We start from the raw sequence: 19,147 nt of genomic DNA, 5'->3' as shown, positions 1-19,147 counted from the left end.
ACACTGTGAGCAGAAAATTGTTTTTAACACTCTTCAAAATGGGCCATTTCCGAGTTACCTTGTGTCTCTGTTTCAAAACGAGTCCCCGTGCGAAACCCTGATTTGCATGAAAATGAACCTGTACGGGGAAACATTTCCGTATGAATGGAAACAGAACACAGCAAACACGAGGGGAACTTCTGACATTGCAAAGTAACAACGCTTTTATTGAAATAACATTATTTCTGGCATCAGCACTAACCAGCGGACTATTTTCCGGTGTTGGCTGTCTTTTTTCGTTATCTGTGAAAGAGCGTTAACCCCTGTAAGCTACTTTTCTATTACACTGTACAAATATTACAAAATTTGTCCATTACTGGCAATATTTAAGCAACAGAGCACTTTTTCCGTGTTTATATAGCCTCCTCTAAACAAGAGGAGGGTTGGGAAAATTCTAGACAGTTATGCAAACCCGAGACGTAGTCAAGGATTTGCATAACTTTCGAGAATTCTCCTAACCCTCCGAGTGTTTAGATGAGGCTATGTGAACATGGAAAAAGTGCTCTGTTGCTTCTATAAAATAATTATCAAAAATACGCGCGAATCTAAAACGTCACAACCGTGTTTACACATTCTCATCTAAACACACCCATCGATCAATGAGAGAGCTCGTAGTGGCTCAGTTATTTGATAAAAACTGGTTGTCTTTTTATACAGGTATTATTACTTATTACAAAGTCATAACGTTGACCTTTCTCTCTCTACAAAAACGTTAAGGTGGCTCACAACGGTTTCCAGCATTTTTAGCACCTCTTTGATGCTACTTCCTCCATAATAATGATATCGAACAACTGCCCAGGTATAGTAAACAAGTTATGTTCATTTTCGTGACTACGAAAAGGTTACAGTAGCAACAGCATAATCCGTTAACGACACCCTTGATTTTAGCTTTAACAATAAGTGCTTATTGATTGTATCATAACTTCAAGGTTTTTACAAAACGGATAAAACAACGAAGACTATAAATTACAGAAAGATTAGAAAAGCTGTAAAAAGTTTTGGACCAAAAATTCAGCATGCACTATGTAAAAACAGTGTAACTGGAATATTTCAGTGAAGGTCATCTTCAAAGAGTGGTCATCCTATGGACTGCTTCCATCTCCATTCAGACATTCAACCTCTGTTAAAAAATAAATAAATAAACAAACGAGGGAATGGTAAAAGCAAATCGACTAGTTGTGAGTTTGTTGTTGCGAACTGGCTTATTAACGAGTCGACCCTTCGTTTATTGTGGTATGCTTGTTTCACAGTAATCAGTTTTTGATGAACAAAAAGCTGATCTCTCCTGAAGAGGCAGGAAAAAAAGTATTAACTTCGATCCATTGAGTATTTCGTATAAAAATAATAATAAATGATATGCCTAAAAAAGTAGATTTATGGCAGAAATAGGTCATACGTTTATCACAATATCGAGTAAGATAATAACTTATCAGTAATGTCTGACACGTACAATCAACTAAATAATTTTAATTAAGAAATTTAGTATCTACATACATGGTGAAGAAGATTTACCTTGTTCCTCAGCTTTCTACTGGTCATTACAAGGATTCTCCACGTTACACGCCACACGAGTCGGTGGCTTAATGTCCGTACATTCTTTTTCATCCACAGTCACAGTCTCCCCAGATGAGTTTATTCTTATACACTCTACCGTCAGAGGTTGAACACCCGGGCCGCAAGAAGTTGAACACTATGTACAAGCATGGCGTAAAAACAAAACAGAAGTGTTAATCAGTGTCGTGGTTAGCTTTCCAGTCAGGAAGAAAAGTGACGTTATGAAGCGATGAAGTGATGAAGAAATATAGAGAGCAGTAAATGCCAAACCAAAGGAGCGACAGGATAACTTTCAAAACAAATTTCAAACTTGAGTCCTTTCTGTATCGCAGATGCTATCCAGTGACGAGTCTAAAACTTTTTAACCGAGAGGTTTTAAAAATAAGCATCATCATAATCTAATAAAGATAGCTTACCTGGCCAGCATGCTCCGTGTACCACTCTGCGGGGCATGGCTGTTTCCCACACGCCTCTTGGCTAGTTGGTCTGGGTTCCTTGCATTTGCTGTCTTCGACTTCTAACTCAACGCCCTGAGAATCTTCCACGCAGAACACCTCACGAGATCTGACGCCGCGCTCGCCATCATTGCAACTTTTCGTGCAATCGGTCCATTCACCAACTTCCCACCTGGAAAGACAATCGAGATACATGAATCCTGTCGTAACAATTAACGAATTGGGCGAAAACCTACTGATCCTGCCTTTTTTGCTCGCTTACTCTGGAGAAAGATCACTGAAGCAATCATTTGCGACTCCTCTTAGATTTACAAAGTCTTCCACAGCTTAAAATTGTTAGCGAAAATATTGACATTTATTACATGGCAATGTTGTCTGGAGGTTAATCCGAGCGTTAATCTGATTGGTTCTTTCTTAGTCGAGATTTTACCATACAGACGTTTTCCATGGAAATGGTCATAAGCCGTGTATTTTTTTGTTTTCGATTGCCATATAATAAACTACTTTTTAACCTAGCTTGTTCGAACCGTGCTGGGGAATATTGGCCCTCGGATGTTTTTTACACAGACCTCGGGCCAATTTTCCCTTGTATTGCGCCTACGCTTGGTTAGAGAAAGGTCGGTATCAATGATACTTCAGTTAATAACTCCTGGCCTTCACCCGATATGAAACGCCTGTAGTCTCACCTCGCAGGGCATGTCTGGGTATTGCATTCCTTTGTTATATCTTCAGGCCTCTTCTCTTCGCAGAACTGATCTCCGACGGCTGATTGATCGTCCTCACGAACACATACCGCGCTAATAACTTCAATTCCTGGAAATATGAACAGACAGAGGATATTTGTAACAAATTCCTGTGAAATTGTTTTTTAAATCATGAGCAATTGATTTTAGAGTTAAACATCGCTTGCATCTCCTGAATAAGCCCCAGGCCCTGCCAGATCAAAGATGCAAATCTATTCCACTCGATTAAGACCTTTCAAATACAATCCTATAGGCTAATATTTAGATATAGCTATTCAAGGAAGATGTAACTTCTCCCCGTTATTAGTCTATTACTGTAGAGCTTGTTATGTGTCTGACGTCTTAAGAGTATTCTCAGAGACTTAGGGTGTAGAACGTGTTTGCACTTCATATAGTTATGTTTAGAGCATTTTACCCAGTAGTAAGATTGTGTGCACCTGACAATTTCCGACATGGCATCCCTTCCAAACTTGAGCCCAAACGTTCTTGAAATGCAAAATTTATTCCAATAGTTTTAGCCCCCCATCAGAACCACCAAAAAAGTCTTCTGAACAAAGTTACGCCCAAGGTTCACTATCGACATTTTGTGGTATAGCTTTATAAAACAGCCAAATTAAAGCACATTCCTTCAGTCAATAGCGAATATAAGTGATTTCGCGCAATTTACGAGAGCCTACAATGGCTTGGCTTACCTCCGCCACATGTTACTGAACATCCTTGCGACGACATAATCCATTTCATTTTCGGCCTTTCTTCAACTTCACTTTGTCCCTCAGCCTCTCTAAGTTCTTTGTTCACTTTGTATATTTCACGGAAGAGATCTGGGAAGTCGCTTTCGATACTGAAACTCCTCGTGGACTGGGCACCAGGCTTGACATATTGGTAATTCACTTTGTATTTATCCCAATAATCGTACACTTCGTACTACCGAGACAAAATTGAACCCTCTTCACACCAGAGCTTTGAAGACAAGTTTAATTTAGGCTAAACTTGTATTAAAAGAGAAACATGACGAATATAGTGTATTTTGAATAGTTTAACCCAAACCTTCCAAACCGTTGTCTCTCATTGTTCCCAATCTTTCAAGCATCGTTATTTCATTTTAAATTTACGCGCTCTATTTGGTGTTTTTCTAGCTTCGTAATCAGGAGTATAGCACACTAGCCAATAGTTCAAAATGTCACTTAATGAGGTTGCGACGAAATAAATAATGAAGGAAGAGCGGAATTCCTTTTTATGCAGCATTTACGCTTGCAATTTACTTTTTTTTCCTTTTCACAATTCACCTCTTTAATTTATCATTCCCATTAACATAGTGACAAACCTGTTAGGGTTGATATCATGCGATCAGGCCAATGTTTTGGTTTCCTCGTAAAAACACCCGGAGAAATTTGGCTGAATTACAAATTGATTGAGATATCTCTTTTGACCATATTTGATCAAAATTCCGTTAGGTTTATGACGTCGTCACTTGGCCAATTTTAAAATGGCATAGATAGGAAAGATGCGACTTTCTTCATAGTAGTAAATTCAAATGTCTTTAATGAATCAGTTACGACGCCTCCCTGCTTCTAATTAATTAAGTTTCACTTGGTACTCACCAGTAATGTTACACTCTTTTTAAGAGGTCCTTGAGCAGTGATAGTTTCTTTCTGGTTTCGTTTCGTGAACCGGAACATAGTTCCAGCCCCTTTGAACTCCTTTGGCCCAAAATTAGCGCGGTATGTATCATAGTTAATAATATAATTGTAACCTGCATCCTCCAAAACTGAAACAAGACCAAATATACCATCAGCTCTTTAGCATACTGACAGTTGCTCAAAGTTGCAACATGATTTCCAATGGTTAGCTAAACAGGATTAATTACTATTGACGAATGAAAGGCCCTCGAAAAGCGCGAAAGTTTTTTTTTAGTAAATTAAGGTCAAAAACTTTGAAAGAAAATTGGAAGAAAATCCATATTATACGTTTATACAAGGGCATTAGACTGATTACTGTTCCTTTCTGTCCTGGGGTAGAAGACTTCCTTTTTGGGAGATTTAGTCATGAGACGGGCCGGTCACAGCAGTTCCAGTGTTCTTATTACAGAGTACCTCTTTCAATAAAAGCTATACGATAGTTGTACCTTTGTGCTGTCAAAATGGTGTATAAAAGGGTAAGGAGCTGAACCTCGGGCCGGAGCCTCCCCTTAAAAAAAATTTTTCTTGAATACCGCCCGGGAAGTTTCTATGGGCTTTTAAATGTGGACTCTGGGCTTGGCCTGTGTTGGTACTTACACAAATTGTTTTCGGAAGCAGTCGCTTCTTCGATCATGATATTTCGTGCTCCAGCTGGAATAGTACCGATTACCACATCGTACTCTAAAACGGAAAAATGATCAGTACACGTAAGAGGGTTCAACTCTCAATCGCTGGAAGTGTTAAGAGAACGAGTACTCTTCGGAGGCTTAGTGGTCAAGCAATACCGTAAACTTCCGAAAGTAACGACCCTCGTTACTTTCCCTGACAGGAAAGCTTGTCAGATACCGTAAACTGTTTTTCTTTAATACGCAGTTACGTTAGTCTCCTGTTACAATATCTCAGTGCGCTTGTCGAGTTGTCAATTTAAATTGGAAGAATCGTGTTCCTTTTATTACGCTTCCGTTAAAAATGATGCAAAGTTTTCATTTTTTTTATTTGAAGACGTTAGTACGTTTCTGTTACCTGATGAAAATTCTACGGGTTTTGTTTTAACAGGACACAACATGAACTGAGGTAGCACGAGTTGACATTTAACAACGCTTAGGAGAGGGTTTTTCTTCATCGGCCGTGAAGAAAAACACCCCTCTAGTAATTTGGGACACTTCATGATGTAATTAAAAGCTATTAACTATAAACTGCAGGGAACCGAAGAACCTAACTGATAATCTCGATTAACTATTGTTACAACTTCTATTAAAAACTTATTTAAAAAAGCAAGTAAACAAATATGAAATGAAAGCTTTGATGATGATTCTCAGTTAGTTACCTCCTGACCCGGGTGTTTCGTCGTACGTAAACTTCTTTAGTTGACCGCTAGTCGTTGGTGGTTTGGTCGGTTTCGGCTTTTTGCCTGGTTTGGGTCGTTTGCCTGGTTTTGGTCTGTTGCCCTGGTTACCGCCCCCTGAACAACTTGAGCCGTCTCCGTTACATACTCCACAGCGGTCTGTTTTTGCCCTTGAAGCGATTGCGCCATCGCATCCAACAGTCTGTATGAACAAATATACACAATTGTTATCGCTGCCTAAACAATTCTTCCTTTCTCTCAAAACACGTCTCAGTAAGGTATAAGTTTTACTTCAGATTTTTATTTTGCTTGTCCCACCGGCTTATTCATTGTCTCGCAATATTAAAAGAGTATATTTCTTCAGTGCGTTCTTTTTCGCATGTTTGGTTCATGGTAACTCTGTTATTTTTTAAAACCTAGTTTTTGCTACAGTAAGGAACATTTGTGGAATAGTATTGCGTCTAAGTTCAGAGCCACTAGATCTTTTATTAACTTTAAAAATGAGATCAATCGCCTAATGTCCTCCTCGTACTCCCACACGGCAAACATGTCAGTCAGATTTTTTAATTTTTTTTCCTATCTTAATCTTGTAATATAACTGTTGTTTCTACCGTGGTTAAATAAAGTTTATGCATGTATGAAATATACAGCTGTTTTGAGAAAGGTTGTCCCACAAAAGCGTATAAGCGTACGCGACAATGTCAAAAGGTATTATGGGTACTGGTGGCCTAAGGTGTCTGATTGAAGCTGCAAGGTGTTTCAGCGTGATAGAAAGAAACAACACAAACGTGTACTCATGCTTCCCTTTCCTTCTTGCTGAAACAACGTGAACCGAAATCAAGCAACGATAAACTATCACGGTCAATCAGCACTGTGGCGTATGCTTGAATTTTGTGGGACAACCTTTGTTGAAACAGCTGTAAACAAGTGGTGTAAGCGATGTGTTCTATTTACAATGCGGTTAGAGTGTATTGTTCTCGAGTGTTACAACTCTTGTACCCATTTTTATCATAAAGGAAACTACTGAACTGTATCTGCTATAGACAAATTCCATAACCGTTATTGTTGCCAGAGTAAATTGACCTTCTTCTCCCCTCGCTCAATTCTTTCCTCTCTTCACAAAAGAAACGACTCAAGCGGAAATGCGCAAACAGGCCCATTCTGATGACGTTACTTTACAGAGATCGGATTGGTTGATAACTGTGCTTGACGAATCAACACCAAGCAGTACTCGGCAAATCAGAGACAAACTAAATGACAAACACTTGTCCACATTCCACGGTTGGCAAAAATGTTACATTTTGAGCGCTAGTCGGCAGTAGCTTTTTGTTTTGCCTTCGAGTAAACTCAATCTTAGCCCAGAAGTTACGCGAGGAAACCTTCAGACAAGCGACCTTCTTGTAGGCTTTTTTTTTTTGCGCTCCAAGTTAGAATATTTACCTCACACTGTCCGTTAATGCAGAGGCCACTGTTTGGCTTGTCAGTGCATGGAGTTCCATCTTTAACGTTTCCAAAGGTTGTGGTGTCTCCTTCGGTTGTAGCACAGTTCAGGACGCACTTAACTTTTCCTAAAAACAGCGTCCAGAAATAAGTAGTGTACGTATATCATTTTAAAAAGATAATATATGTGTGGGCGTTTTTTTTTTTTTGGTAACAGTAAGGAAAGCAATTATTAGCCAAATCTGTCACCCAAAAGTAACTCACCTCTCCCGATTCAAGATATGAAAATTAATATAAAAACTTAGGTTCCAGATTGTATAGTTTGAGGACTTGAAAAAGTTGTACGTATTTCTATCCGATCAGGCCACCAGCCGAACTAGAAAATGGTATTGCACTTTTCAAATGGCTTTTAAGGAAGGAAAATGGGTGAGATTCGCTTGGAAGAGACACCAGCACAGTAAACCATAAGTAGCTCAGGTCAAGTGAGGCACCTCGGTCCTCGCTCGGACTGAGGTCTAGGACTCATTGGACACCGCTACTCCTTTATTAACCATGTTTGAGATCCCAAAAACCATTTTTGATTCTTTGAAAAAGTCTACGTAAAAACCTGACGCCAGCAGCTTAAAGGACGGATAACGCTATCTACTGGGGAAATCACTACTGAGACTAGTGACTAAGTGTTGGCAAAACAAACTGCGCTATATACACTGGTTAGTGATTTATTTGTCAACCTGATGAGTAATATGGATCGTAAATCCAGTTATATGTCACTCCTCCTCCAAACTGAACGTTTCTTTTGTCTTTACACTGTTTCATCCTTGGATGTTCATTTGGTTGACATTTCTGCAACAGAAATCCAGCTGATATTAGTCTAACCGGTCACTTAACAAATCACTTACGATCCTTAGGCAAAATATTAATATATTTCTCCTCTTAGAAGCACCACAGAAATCCAAAAGGAACTATCGAGAGGTCATTTCATCGAGTTCTTCGTTAATGAAAACCTCACTGGTGTATTATTTTCACTGCCATTTTTTTTTTTGGTTTTTTTTTGTCATTTTGATTACCCGCTCAATTCATTGTCACGCCTGATTAAAAGAGAGACCCAAAAGAGCGAATTCCGCTCTTGCGTACTTTTATGTTGTGTATTTGGTTCGCAGTAACTTCACGTATTCTTTTCTATTTCAACTGTTGTACCCGCCTGTCTCTCATTTAAATCATTGCCAGTCTGTTTCTATCTAGCTCTTTTAGCAAACAACTGAATTTAAATGCGACAAATAAAGTTGCAATACATGTAATTACCGCATTGTTACATAATTTGTATTCTGCTCCTTTCCCTTCGCATAGTTTTCCTCTTGCCTTGGGACTGAAAATAATTTATAAAAGGAATTTATTTCAAGCTATTGTATTATTAATGTTAAACAGCCTTTTCTACAACATTAGGGGGAATGGTAAGTAGGATAAAACTAAGTAGGAAAATTTAACGATGAAAAACATTTAAGGATGGGGAAAAGAACGACATAACGAAACGGGAGAAAATTGTTCTTCTTTGTTCCAGCCTCGTTGCTGGAATGCTAACCTAGTAGAAAACCATCTGACACATCTTACAAGTCTGCATCTTTGGTGGCAATTTAGTGAGCCCGCGATTTTCGTCAGTATCGTTGCTAAGCGGCAATTTTGTATGTGGCGCCATACCCACATGACCATTAAGAGTAACGAAGAATCTCAAAAATAAAAACAGGAAAATCTTCGAGTTCTTCATTGATATATGTTTGCCAAATCTGTACTTATCCCTTAGATACATGTATCATATTTCATATTAATATACTGTAGCTATATATCACTCACGCAGGATTGTCGCACTCGCGTACTCTCACACTAAGCCCTTTCCCACAGCGAGGATAGCACGAGCTCCAAGGTTTCCAGGCCCCCCAGTTTCCATCCACGTCCTGGTATCCCTTGCTTCCAACAGGAACACAACGACCACGACGACACCACTGGTGAAAACCATGAATAAGTTATTTAAAACATAGCATTTAATAACCTCTAAGAATAATTAACATACTAATTAGATTAAACACTGTCTTTCTCTTCATCTCTCTCTGTGCCATCCATCTGCTGGTATTTATTATAAGAGCTGAGTTGCGTTATCAGTTTTAAGCTATTTCTTCGCGAATAACCGCAAACATTTATTTCTCAGGTCCCAGCTACCGAAAAAGTTTAGATTGTTAATTTGAATGAGGCCTGCCTCAGAACCTTGTTTGTGTTGTGAGATAAGTGAGAATCACGTTAATGAATGAATCTTTTGGGGGAGGTGCGGGTTTTTTTCGTACCTTCCTGTTGCCACATTTTGTTCCATCAGCAGCCGGCTCGTCGTTCGAGGAGCAGTAACCATCAGGCTTTTCACAATGTAAGTTGACGCACATTTTCTGTTGAAAGAAAGGCAAGGCTTAATTTCGTTACCGACTCATATCATAACTGATCAACAGGGTGAAGCCTGTAACATCTTAAAGTCTTCTCCAGTACTTTGGGTAAAATGTGAAAATATGTTTAAATCTAAGATGGAAACATGAAAAATTCACCTTCCTAGATCCCTTTATTCAGTCTACGTTAAATTTAGTGGTTGTTTCACGTTGTTGTTTTTTAACGGACGGATAAGCAAACATCCAAGGTTTATAACACCCATGCAAAGCTGCTTTGCTGCTTGTTAAATCTTTTGTTTGGCGGCTTTCCTGGAAAGGTAAGTGGATTGCAACTCGGAGTCATAATCGCACTGAGTTTCGTACTCGTATTTCTATCCGAAGTTCCCCGGTATTTCACAACCAAGACTTTACCTCCTTTAAATCCGGGATATCACAGACACGTGATCCAGCACCGAACATGCGCACACACTGATCGTTTCCATCATAAAGCTGTCCCGGTAAGCCTTTCGGTATAGCGACTTTGTTCTCTGCATTGTCATTAAGACATCCAGACTGTTTAGTTCTGAGAGAAAGCAAATATAAGCACTTTTAGTTCTAAAAACGACCCTAAAAGAATGTGATAAATTGTGGCGAGCTGGGGACTTCTCTTAATTCAATCGAGTAAGTTTAAGCTAGTTTTAAAGGTAAATTTCTGGGTTAGAAGCAATAGACTGTAACTGTTTAACAGTAATTTTAGAGGTTTATAGTGTTTACTTAGAAAATTTATCAGTATAGATTGTAATTCTTAAATTACAATTTTTTTCGTACTCTTCTCTTCTTTTCGGGCAATGTCTGTAAAAAGCGGAAGAAAAACTAAGCTAAGAGGAAGAGGATCACTCCAAATTTTAACGAAAAACCTTAACTCTGCGTTCCGCATTTAGCCTTCGTTTTTCTTTTTCTTTTCTATATATTCATCATTCATCTTGGCTACCTCAGAACATGAAGCCATATTCTTTCAAAACGAAATACTTCACCGAAAGCTAAGTACTCTTGAACTTGGTAAAGTAAAAATTAATTAAGAAAGCTGCGCTTCACGTAAACTAGTCAAAATTCAATCGTTCTTTGTGTTTGTTTTTAAGTATGTTGTAAAAGAGTAAATATGATCTGTCATTACGTTATAAAATTTTTCAGTCAATGTAAACTTACTGCAGAAACTTTGTCACATAATTCCTGCTGCATGGTGACCAATCAAACGCTGTCAGCTTACCACTTGCTCTGGTTGCCATGATGTAAACACCATCGTTACATCTGTTGCTTTCTCCATCGTGTTCAGCGCCCAAACTAATAACGAACAATAAAGATTTAACAGATTACTACGGAATGATTGACTGATTGACTGATGGGCTGATTGACTGATTGACTGATTGACTGATTGACTGATTGACTGATTGACTGATTGACTGATTGACTGATTGACTGATTGACTGATTGACTGATTGACTGATTGACTGATTGACTGATTGACTGATTGACTGATTGACTGATTGACTGATTGACTGATTGTCTGATTGCCTGATCGCCTGATCGCCTGATTGCCTGATTGACTGATTGTCTGATTGACTGATTGACTGATTGACTGACTGATTGACTGATTGACTGACTGATTGACTGATTGACTGATTGACTGACTGATTGAGTGTGTCTGAAAATTAGTGAGAAATAAAACAGCACTTGATCTGGAGAATTGTGACTCACTTATGAGCTGTTTCATGAGCTAGTGTGAACGCAGTTCCCAATCCAGTGTCTTTGTTCAGAGTACAACTTGTGTCCTGTTTGCACATTCCCTTCAAGTCTGCGAGCCCTAAAACCGCAAAAACGATAAGTGAAGCAATTGTTGTGTGGTTATAAGTATAGGTAATCGTATGAATGCGAGTGATATTTGAAAAATTCTCTTAAAATTTCACGAGCCTGTAGGCGAGTTTAATTTGAAAGAATTGTCAAATATCACGAGTAGTGTAAATCCTTAATTGTTCGAGCTTTCATACGATTACTTATTTATTATATGACTGAGAAAATTGTGAATGTGGGCGCGTTAATTTGCACTGCAGTACAAATTATGAATTAACGAAAAATTGGCCTGCTCTCAGCCAATCATAATGAAGTAATTTTGCTATTGATATAATAAAAGGCCAGAATTGTAGCATCGAGTCAGTTCCATAGGCCGCTATAAAAAGACTAACAGGAAACCATAGGTTTTAAACGATTTTAAACAGAAGGCTTCATCCAGATGACCATCAGCTGTCTATTCGAAGCCATACAAACGATATTTTTTAAAAAAAAGGAGAATGAGAGTGAGACCAACACCTGCCTCGCCCAGCGTTTGCAAAATCTATGATGGCCTTACCAGTTGTAACGCCATTCCAAAATCTCCTCTAGCTCGTCAACTGGCTCTCTAATTAAACGAACTATGGCCAAAGAAAATTTGCAAATTCCAAGATTTATTTTGTTTTCTACCTTTACCAATTGAGTATATGGTAGCTAAGCCTCTGACGTCTATTCGAGGCCGAGACCTTCACTTTTTACGTCAGAGTACCCACAAATCAGCGTTCTACTTACCTAGTATATCTCCGCAGTCCTCCGCTCTTGCATTTTTGTCTCTACAAAAGTTGTACCTGTAAAAGACCGTGTATGGATTACTGAAGTTGCTTAAGAAAAATGAAAAGAAAGGAATTTTCTATTGGGACAGACGGGAAAACAAAACTTAAGGGAGTAAAGATGAAGCACTGACATGTTCAATATAGTTCTTTCATATTTCAATACTCATCTTTCTAACATTTGTCTCTATTCAAGCACAGTCTTCCCAATAACCCGGGGATGATGGAGAACAATATTGATTTTTATGTAATGGCAGTATTTTGCTCACTAACTTGGTTGGCAAAAATGTAAAATTGTATTTATATCTGCCGGAATATGCACTAAAACCTATGCGATATCAAAGGCTCAATTTTTTCTTAAAACTCCCATCTTCATTCTAAAGATCTAGACTGTTGGCTGTTGTCAACGGTCTTAACTTAACTAGGGCCGCACTGCTGCCTCGTCCCAATCCCCTCTCGTCTTGATATCTCGCCCCGCACAACCTTCGTGCCTTTGAAGAGGAAAACAGATTGCAAACCGTCTAAATTTTAACCCTTACCACACATATAACTGAGGCGCGGTGGCCTCATGGTTAGTGCTCTCGACTCCGGATCGACCGGTCCGGGTTCGAGCCCCGGCCGGGAAAATTGTGTTGTGTTCTTGGGCCAGATACTTTACCCTCACAGTACCTTTCTCCACCCACGTGCACCAATGGGTACTGGCGAATTTAATGCTGGGAGTAGCCCCGCGGTGGACTACCATTCCATCTAGGGGGTAGAAATATTACTAGTCGCTCAATGCTACAGAAACCTGGACAAGCTCCGGCCTGATGGGCCACTTGGCTCGTATTCAGACTTTATATATCTTACTTAGAGATGAGAGCTGCATGGTCAAAGTGAAGGGGATTCTTGTCATCTTGTATGTTTTGTCCTGTTGTCCATTTACAGAAACTTGTCAGAGTACTGGCTGCATGCGGGCTGATCACAAGGCCTCTCTGTGTGAAAATGCAAAACAGAAAAAATTACGTTATGACTTACTCTTTGGTGGGGGTACTCCCATATATGGGCTATATAGGTATGTGCCGTGGGATAGGGTAGGGTTTTTAGATGTTCTTGATCCTTAAATAGAGTATCAATTTTCGTTTGCTTTAGTGTCAGAGTTAAAGACCCTTCGCAGCACACCCCTATCCAAACTTAACGGATGTACTCCCTCCCCCTCAAGGGGTCTTGCTGCAGCTGAGGATCAAATGTCATAAAAAAAAAAAATGATAGTTAAGCTCCAGCTATCAGAGGAGCGGAATGGCTCCACAGATTTCCGTAGTATGATCTGAGCTAAGCGATAAAGAATTTTATTTATGCTGCTAACAAGAGAATAACGCAATGAAACGACCCCTTGTAGACTTCAACTTGGACTTAGCAGCTTACCATGTCTTGCTCCAAGATCAAGAGTTTGTGTATCATGTACCTGATATTTGCACCAATAGAAGCATCTGCCAGAATTCCATGAGCCTAAAGGGATTAAAACAACCCGTGCTATACATTTCATACATTTTTAACATGTTGCTTTAACCAGTATCACTAGCGCCACGTATTAATTTATTAATTTCAAGCAAAAGTTAATTTGTCATTCTCGTGGCTTCTATACATATAATTAAGCGAAGAACACTTTTTCCATGTTAACATAGCCTCATCTAATTAAGCACGAGGAGGGTTGGGAGAGTTCGAGACAGTTATGCAAACCCTCGAATACGTCTCGGGTTTGCATAACTTTCGAGAATTCTCCCAGCTCCCCCGAGTACTTAGATGAGGCTACGTAAACATGGGAAAGGTGCTCAATTGCTTTTATAAAAAAATTCTCAAAAATACGCGCGAATCTAAAACGTCACAACCGTGTTTACATTAGGCTTGATTTCCGCCGCTCTCTCGTGTCCGGTCTACGTTCGGGGGAGGAGAGCGGGCTCCTTTCCCGAACAGCGGCTGGTAATCGAGCCTATGTTTACATACTCTCATCTAACCACACCTATTGACCAATGAGAGCGCGCGTAGTAGCTCAGTTATTTACCAATAGAACTTAAATGACATCCTATATTGTTCGTCTATCTTACCATGTTGACAATAGTTGGCACATATTTCTTGATTTGATCAACACCATAGAACTTGGTCATCATTTTCTCCACTACAATCATGGACTCAATCGTTCTCTTTTGGTTGGCTGACGAGCGAGCAAAATTCAAGTGGGACTCGCCTTCGTCCGACTGCTGAACGGCTGATCCATCTAGAAAACAAAATGAACCAAAACATTTACCACCAAGAGTAACAGATTTTTCTCTCATGCCCCTGAAGGGGGAAGGCTCCGCTCATCAGCGTACGTTTTTCAGGCTAGTTCATCCGAGAATTTTAAGGGATAATCATTCCAAGGTTAAAGAAAAGGACGCAGTTTGTTTACTGTAGGTGTGTGGGAGGGGTACTATTTTCTATGTAAAGTGTGCGAGAGGGTTGCCTTTTCTGTCAAAAATGCTGAAGTCAATGTTTTGTTTTTGCTCTAGTTGTTGGAAAAAACTGCTTGTCTCCTCCGATTGCTTATTTTAGAGCAAATATACAGCACGGTTAACTCAAAGACCAGAGCAAAATCTTATTTATTCAACGACACATCCGGGAAATTTTGGTCCAATAACAAAGGTTCAAGTGAGTTCTTTTTCATACCTTCCACTCCACACCAGCTGTCAGATCTTTTCTCTTTTTCGAGAGCCTCTACAAGTGACTGCACACGCATGGGCGATAAAGACCTCCTGTGTATTACGTGGGCGCGGGTGTTGTTCTTCCCCAGTTTCAGACGATCTGGTAGCGGATGTACCACGAAAACGTCTTGTGGTGTGCGAATTAAACCTTTCTGTGGAAAAAGAAGAAAAAAGGAATGACACGGACTACAAGTTGTAGCCACTTTAAGCTATACAGCTTTTCAAGAGGGGTGTTTTGTGAGAACACATTTCCAAAAACAAAACTCCTTACCAATCCATCGCAATTGCTGACCGCCACTTTGTTCTCGTTCCCTTCTGCAGGCAGCAGTTGACCAATGTAATGGCAGTGGTCAATTTCATAATGGAATTCTGAGGAACCGTTGCTGCGAATCTCGATCTCAAAATTGGGCGAGAATAGCTCATCGTTGATCGTGACATTTAGGTGGAAATCTTGGCCAAAAGCGGAGAGCTTGAAAAAGACGGGCTCTTTAAAACCTCCAGTGCTACCGATATCTCTCTTGCGACGAGCGTTGCCATTAGCCAGATCACGTGACATGAAACTGCCTCTCGCGTCAACTTGGACTGGATGCAATACATCATACTCTGGAACTGTGGGTAAAAAAAATTGAAAAAACAACAACAGAAATGTAGAGTTAGTTAAAATTAGGAAACCTCGTTTTGAAATTGCAGATAAAATTTTATCATGAGCAAATTCTTAAAGCAGCAAAGATGAAAAGAATTTGCAAGTGAAAATGACACGAAGGTGCCAGACGTTTGAGAAAATTTCGCCCAAACGAGGCTTGAGGGTGAATTTTGAACCTGTTACGTAATCATACCTGAAACCTATAGGACCCTATAGCAGCACTCTACCGGTGATCTGAACAACTCTGTATAGTAGCGTTTTCCATTCTTTTGTTACTTTTTAAAACGTTACTAAACTTATTGACTTCATTATTTCTTTTTCCAAACAATTGTAGTGGCGTAATTTCCACTCATTTTCCGGTTTTCTGCCGGAGTAATGTTGTACGAATTTGCATTTTTCCCTTATTTTGATGGTATGACAACCATTAGATACACGCTTGAATACCTTATTTCAAATTTCTTGTGTTACAGAAATTTCATGGTTGACTTAAGAAGGTGAAAAATTTAACGGCCATGGTCGACGTCATGTGGTTGTGGACTGTTAGACCGTGACGAGTGACGGCTGCTTCAGACATTTTATGCTAAGTTTACGTGTAACGGAATGCTGACGGTTTGTTAGCCTGGATTACGCAACGACTGTTTTAATTCTCATTATCATGTGCAAAGTCACGTGTACAGCTTTCCTGTCCTATTATTGGTTGACCAGTTCTGACCGTTAGTTGCTTGTGAATGCTGCTTAACTGTTTTAGGCGGGAAAATAAGCCGACTGATTGTTCGTGGATTTGAAAAAATTGTTGCCAGAAAAACAATACACTAAATTTATCTAATTTTTGAAAGCTAGAAAAGACATAACTCTGGTTAAAATTATAGGGAGAAAGTTAAGTTTCTGAGAACATTTTTCAATGAATTTGCTAGCTGTACCCTGACTGAACTGTTTGAATTCAAGGGTTGAAAAAGTGTTTTAATTGGGAAACGGTGTCCAGTACATTAAACCCACATATGTAATAGCAATGTTTCTGTTACAGCCCTTACCATATTCTGCAAATGGATGTCCAAAAATCTCCTCTCTTTCGTCGTCCGTCAACAAATGGTGGATTTCCTATTTCGCGATAAAAAAAAATGTTAACTACACTGCTCGTAACATGAAATCAAACAATATTATTAACATTTTTTACCTTATATGACCTCGCACAAGAGTACTTGACATACAAAGTAAAGAGAATGAAAATTACGGAGCTCGTTAACAGTAATTTTGAGCGTTTCATTTTGAATATCATTCGCTATGCGAGCAGATGATTCTTCTACGAGCAAAGTCGCAAATGATTTATCATGTTCAGTTACGCGTTTTTATACCGATTTTGTCAGACCGTTAGAGACCTTGCTGAGATTGTTATTTGCACGAAACAGCGGTGTTGTTTGAGCTATTAAAGTTATTTTTCCCGCTTGACTGGCTTTTGTTAATGTAATTTCCAAAGGGTATTGTTCAATTAAAGCTTTTCGTAGTTTCGTCTCATTCGTTTTTCATTTCGAGCTTTTGTATTCGATGAACTGCATGGCTGAGCAATACTTAATGTTGTCACGGTCTGTTAAAATTGTGTACAAAAAATTTGAAAAATACGTCTGGTGGCGTTTCTAATCGATTAGATTTTGAGTTTGTTGAAATGTTGAAATTTGAATGTTATAGGACAACCGCTGTTTTATGAAAACATTCTCAATGAAAAATGATCTGATGAACATGTTTTTGTCATCAGTCGATCAACGACGGTTTCTATATTTACTCAAGAACAAATGTCGTTTTGAAAATAAGGTTTACAAAATTCTTCGCCGTCACTCAAAATTACGATTGCTTTATTAATGAGAGCAAAATACGTCAAAAAACAATTTCAATACCGTCCTTGGTTTCAAAGGGAATCAGCTATTGTAGGGAAGGATGCCGGGTACCTTTGACCGCTAGAACACCGATTCAATTCCAACAGCATCCAAACATGCAACATCCACTTACATGTAATGATCACTTAACTATACAGTGATTTTAAAGCTTTTTTTGCGTTTTTTCTCTCGTTGCCTGAGAATTAACGGACTAATCATGACTAATCTTTTAATTCATCCTAGCTTTGGGCTGTGGTAGCATATCAATCAGTGTTAATCTGGTGTTTTGTCTGCAAATCTTGAAGTAAATCGACAACTTTTCCACATTTTAAACAAAATATTAGCTTAATTTAAATAAATACACCGTTAGTTGAATGTTTGTTTGCCGCGCTCTCTCTTGAAATTAGCGTTACGGTCTAAAACCACAGCATCGTAGAAGATCATAGCCGTACTGAAAATAAAACAGCCCTACCTTATCTTCCGCTTGATCCTCTTTAGTTTTTGGTTCTTCCCTTTTCTCTTTTTTATTAACACCATTTCTTTTTGTCGGAGCTTTTTTTGAAGGGGACACATCCATGCCTCCTCACCCCACACCCCCAAAAGGGACTACGCCGCACTCTTTCCGCTTCCGGTTGCTTCACAACCTCGATATTTGTCTCTCTCGTGGCAAAGGAGAGAGAGAGAGAGAGAGAGAGCTTGGTTGCTTCAGTTTATCCGCGATTTCGCGTCCAATCAAGGGCAGAAGTGTTACTTTCAATTTTTTTTTAAGAAATTCAACAGTAGTCATATATTTTTTTTTTTCCATCCAAGGTAGAAGAACGGCCTGTCAGATATGAATAATTGTAAGTTTACTACACTACACATTACGGCACAGTTTTGTCCACAAGTTTGTCTACAGGTTCTGGATGGACGACTAACTTTCAATCTTTCGTAATTTTTCCAGTCCCTCTCATCCCCTCTAGATTTTGTTACCTGTCTGTAACCTTTCCTCGAAACACGTGGGTCAGTGGTTTTATGTCTACTTCATGTACTCTGCGCAAACTGTCACGTATTGTGGAGGTTTGAAAAGGAGAAAACAAAAATGTCATCCTATAAACTTAGAAGTGTTCTGCGTGGTCATGAACTAGACGTAAGAGCAGTTTGTCCTGCAGTTTTTCCTGAAGGAGGAATCTTAACAGCTTCACGAGATAGGACTGCTCGTCTTTGGGTTCCTAGTGAAGGAACCCTTGACTTTGAAGAGCGCCATGTTCTCAGTGGACACAATAACTTCATTTCTGCCGTATGCACAATTCCTCCGACAGACAAATATCCACATGGTATGTTCTCTATGTTCCAAATGAAACATAAATTAATCTCTTTAAATTCTGCCTAAATGCAAGTGATTAAAGCCTGGACAGATTCAACCTTTTTCTGAACGTTCATTCATGACTCGACAAAAATATGGCTAAATCCTATACCCTAAATATTATGGGAATTGCTAAAGCCCCTGGAAGCTTTCAGCCAGTTTAGTCAGTTGGCACTGGAAGAGAAACTGATAGGCTAGTTTTAATTAATGAATAATATAATGTGTACATCTAAACAATAGGTTGTGATTTCTTTACAAAACTT

At 39.2% G+C, this 19,147-nt stretch overlaps 2 protein-coding genes across 2 annotated transcripts in view; one reads left to right on the top strand and one right to left on the bottom strand.

Moving 5' to 3' along the window:
* Positions 1-135: 135 nt before the first annotated feature.
* LOC145490270 (A disintegrin and metalloproteinase with thrombospondin motifs 6-like) lies at positions 136-17,285 on the bottom strand. The gene is made up of 24 exons (XM_081469399.1): positions 16,846-17,285; positions 16,703-16,769; positions 15,300-15,637; positions 14,994-15,180; positions 14,396-14,565; positions 13,716-13,799; positions 13,161-13,285; positions 12,274-12,329; positions 11,413-11,518; positions 10,864-10,998; positions 10,090-10,240; positions 9,589-9,684; positions 9,104-9,252; positions 8,558-8,621; positions 7,987-8,098; positions 7,256-7,383; positions 5,798-6,017; positions 5,068-5,151; positions 4,393-4,559; positions 3,484-3,715; positions 2,735-2,861; positions 2,010-2,220; positions 1,552-1,729; positions 136-1,159 (listed from the first exon to the last, which is right to left on the bottom strand). The coding sequence occupies exons 1-23, from the start codon at positions 16,945-16,947 to the stop codon at positions 1,568-1,570; spliced, it is 3,273 nt and encodes a 1,090-aa protein (XP_081325525.1). The 5' UTR covers positions 16,948-17,285; the 3' UTR covers positions 136-1,159; positions 1,552-1,567.
* Positions 17,286-17,832: 547 nt separating this feature from the next.
* Positions 17,833-19,147, top strand: part of LOC145490261 (phospholipase A-2-activating protein-like) — a 19,141-nt gene continuing 17,826 nt past the window's right edge. Inside the window, exon 1 of the mRNA XM_081469388.1 lies at positions 17,833-18,855. Within this exon, the coding sequence (XP_081325514.1) occupies positions 18,621-18,855 (235 nt within the window). The 5' untranslated portion in view covers positions 17,833-18,620. The remainder of the gene's footprint in view (positions 18,856-19,147) is intronic.

This window comes from Orbicella franksi, chromosome 1 (assembly GCF_964199315.1).
Source record: "Orbicella franksi chromosome 1, jaOrbFran1.1, whole genome shotgun sequence".
Lineage (NCBI taxonomy): Eukaryota > Metazoa > Cnidaria > Anthozoa > Scleractinia > Merulinidae > Orbicella > Orbicella franksi.
Note: the sequence above shows the minus strand (reverse complement) of the source record. Positions and strands in the feature narration are given on the sequence as shown.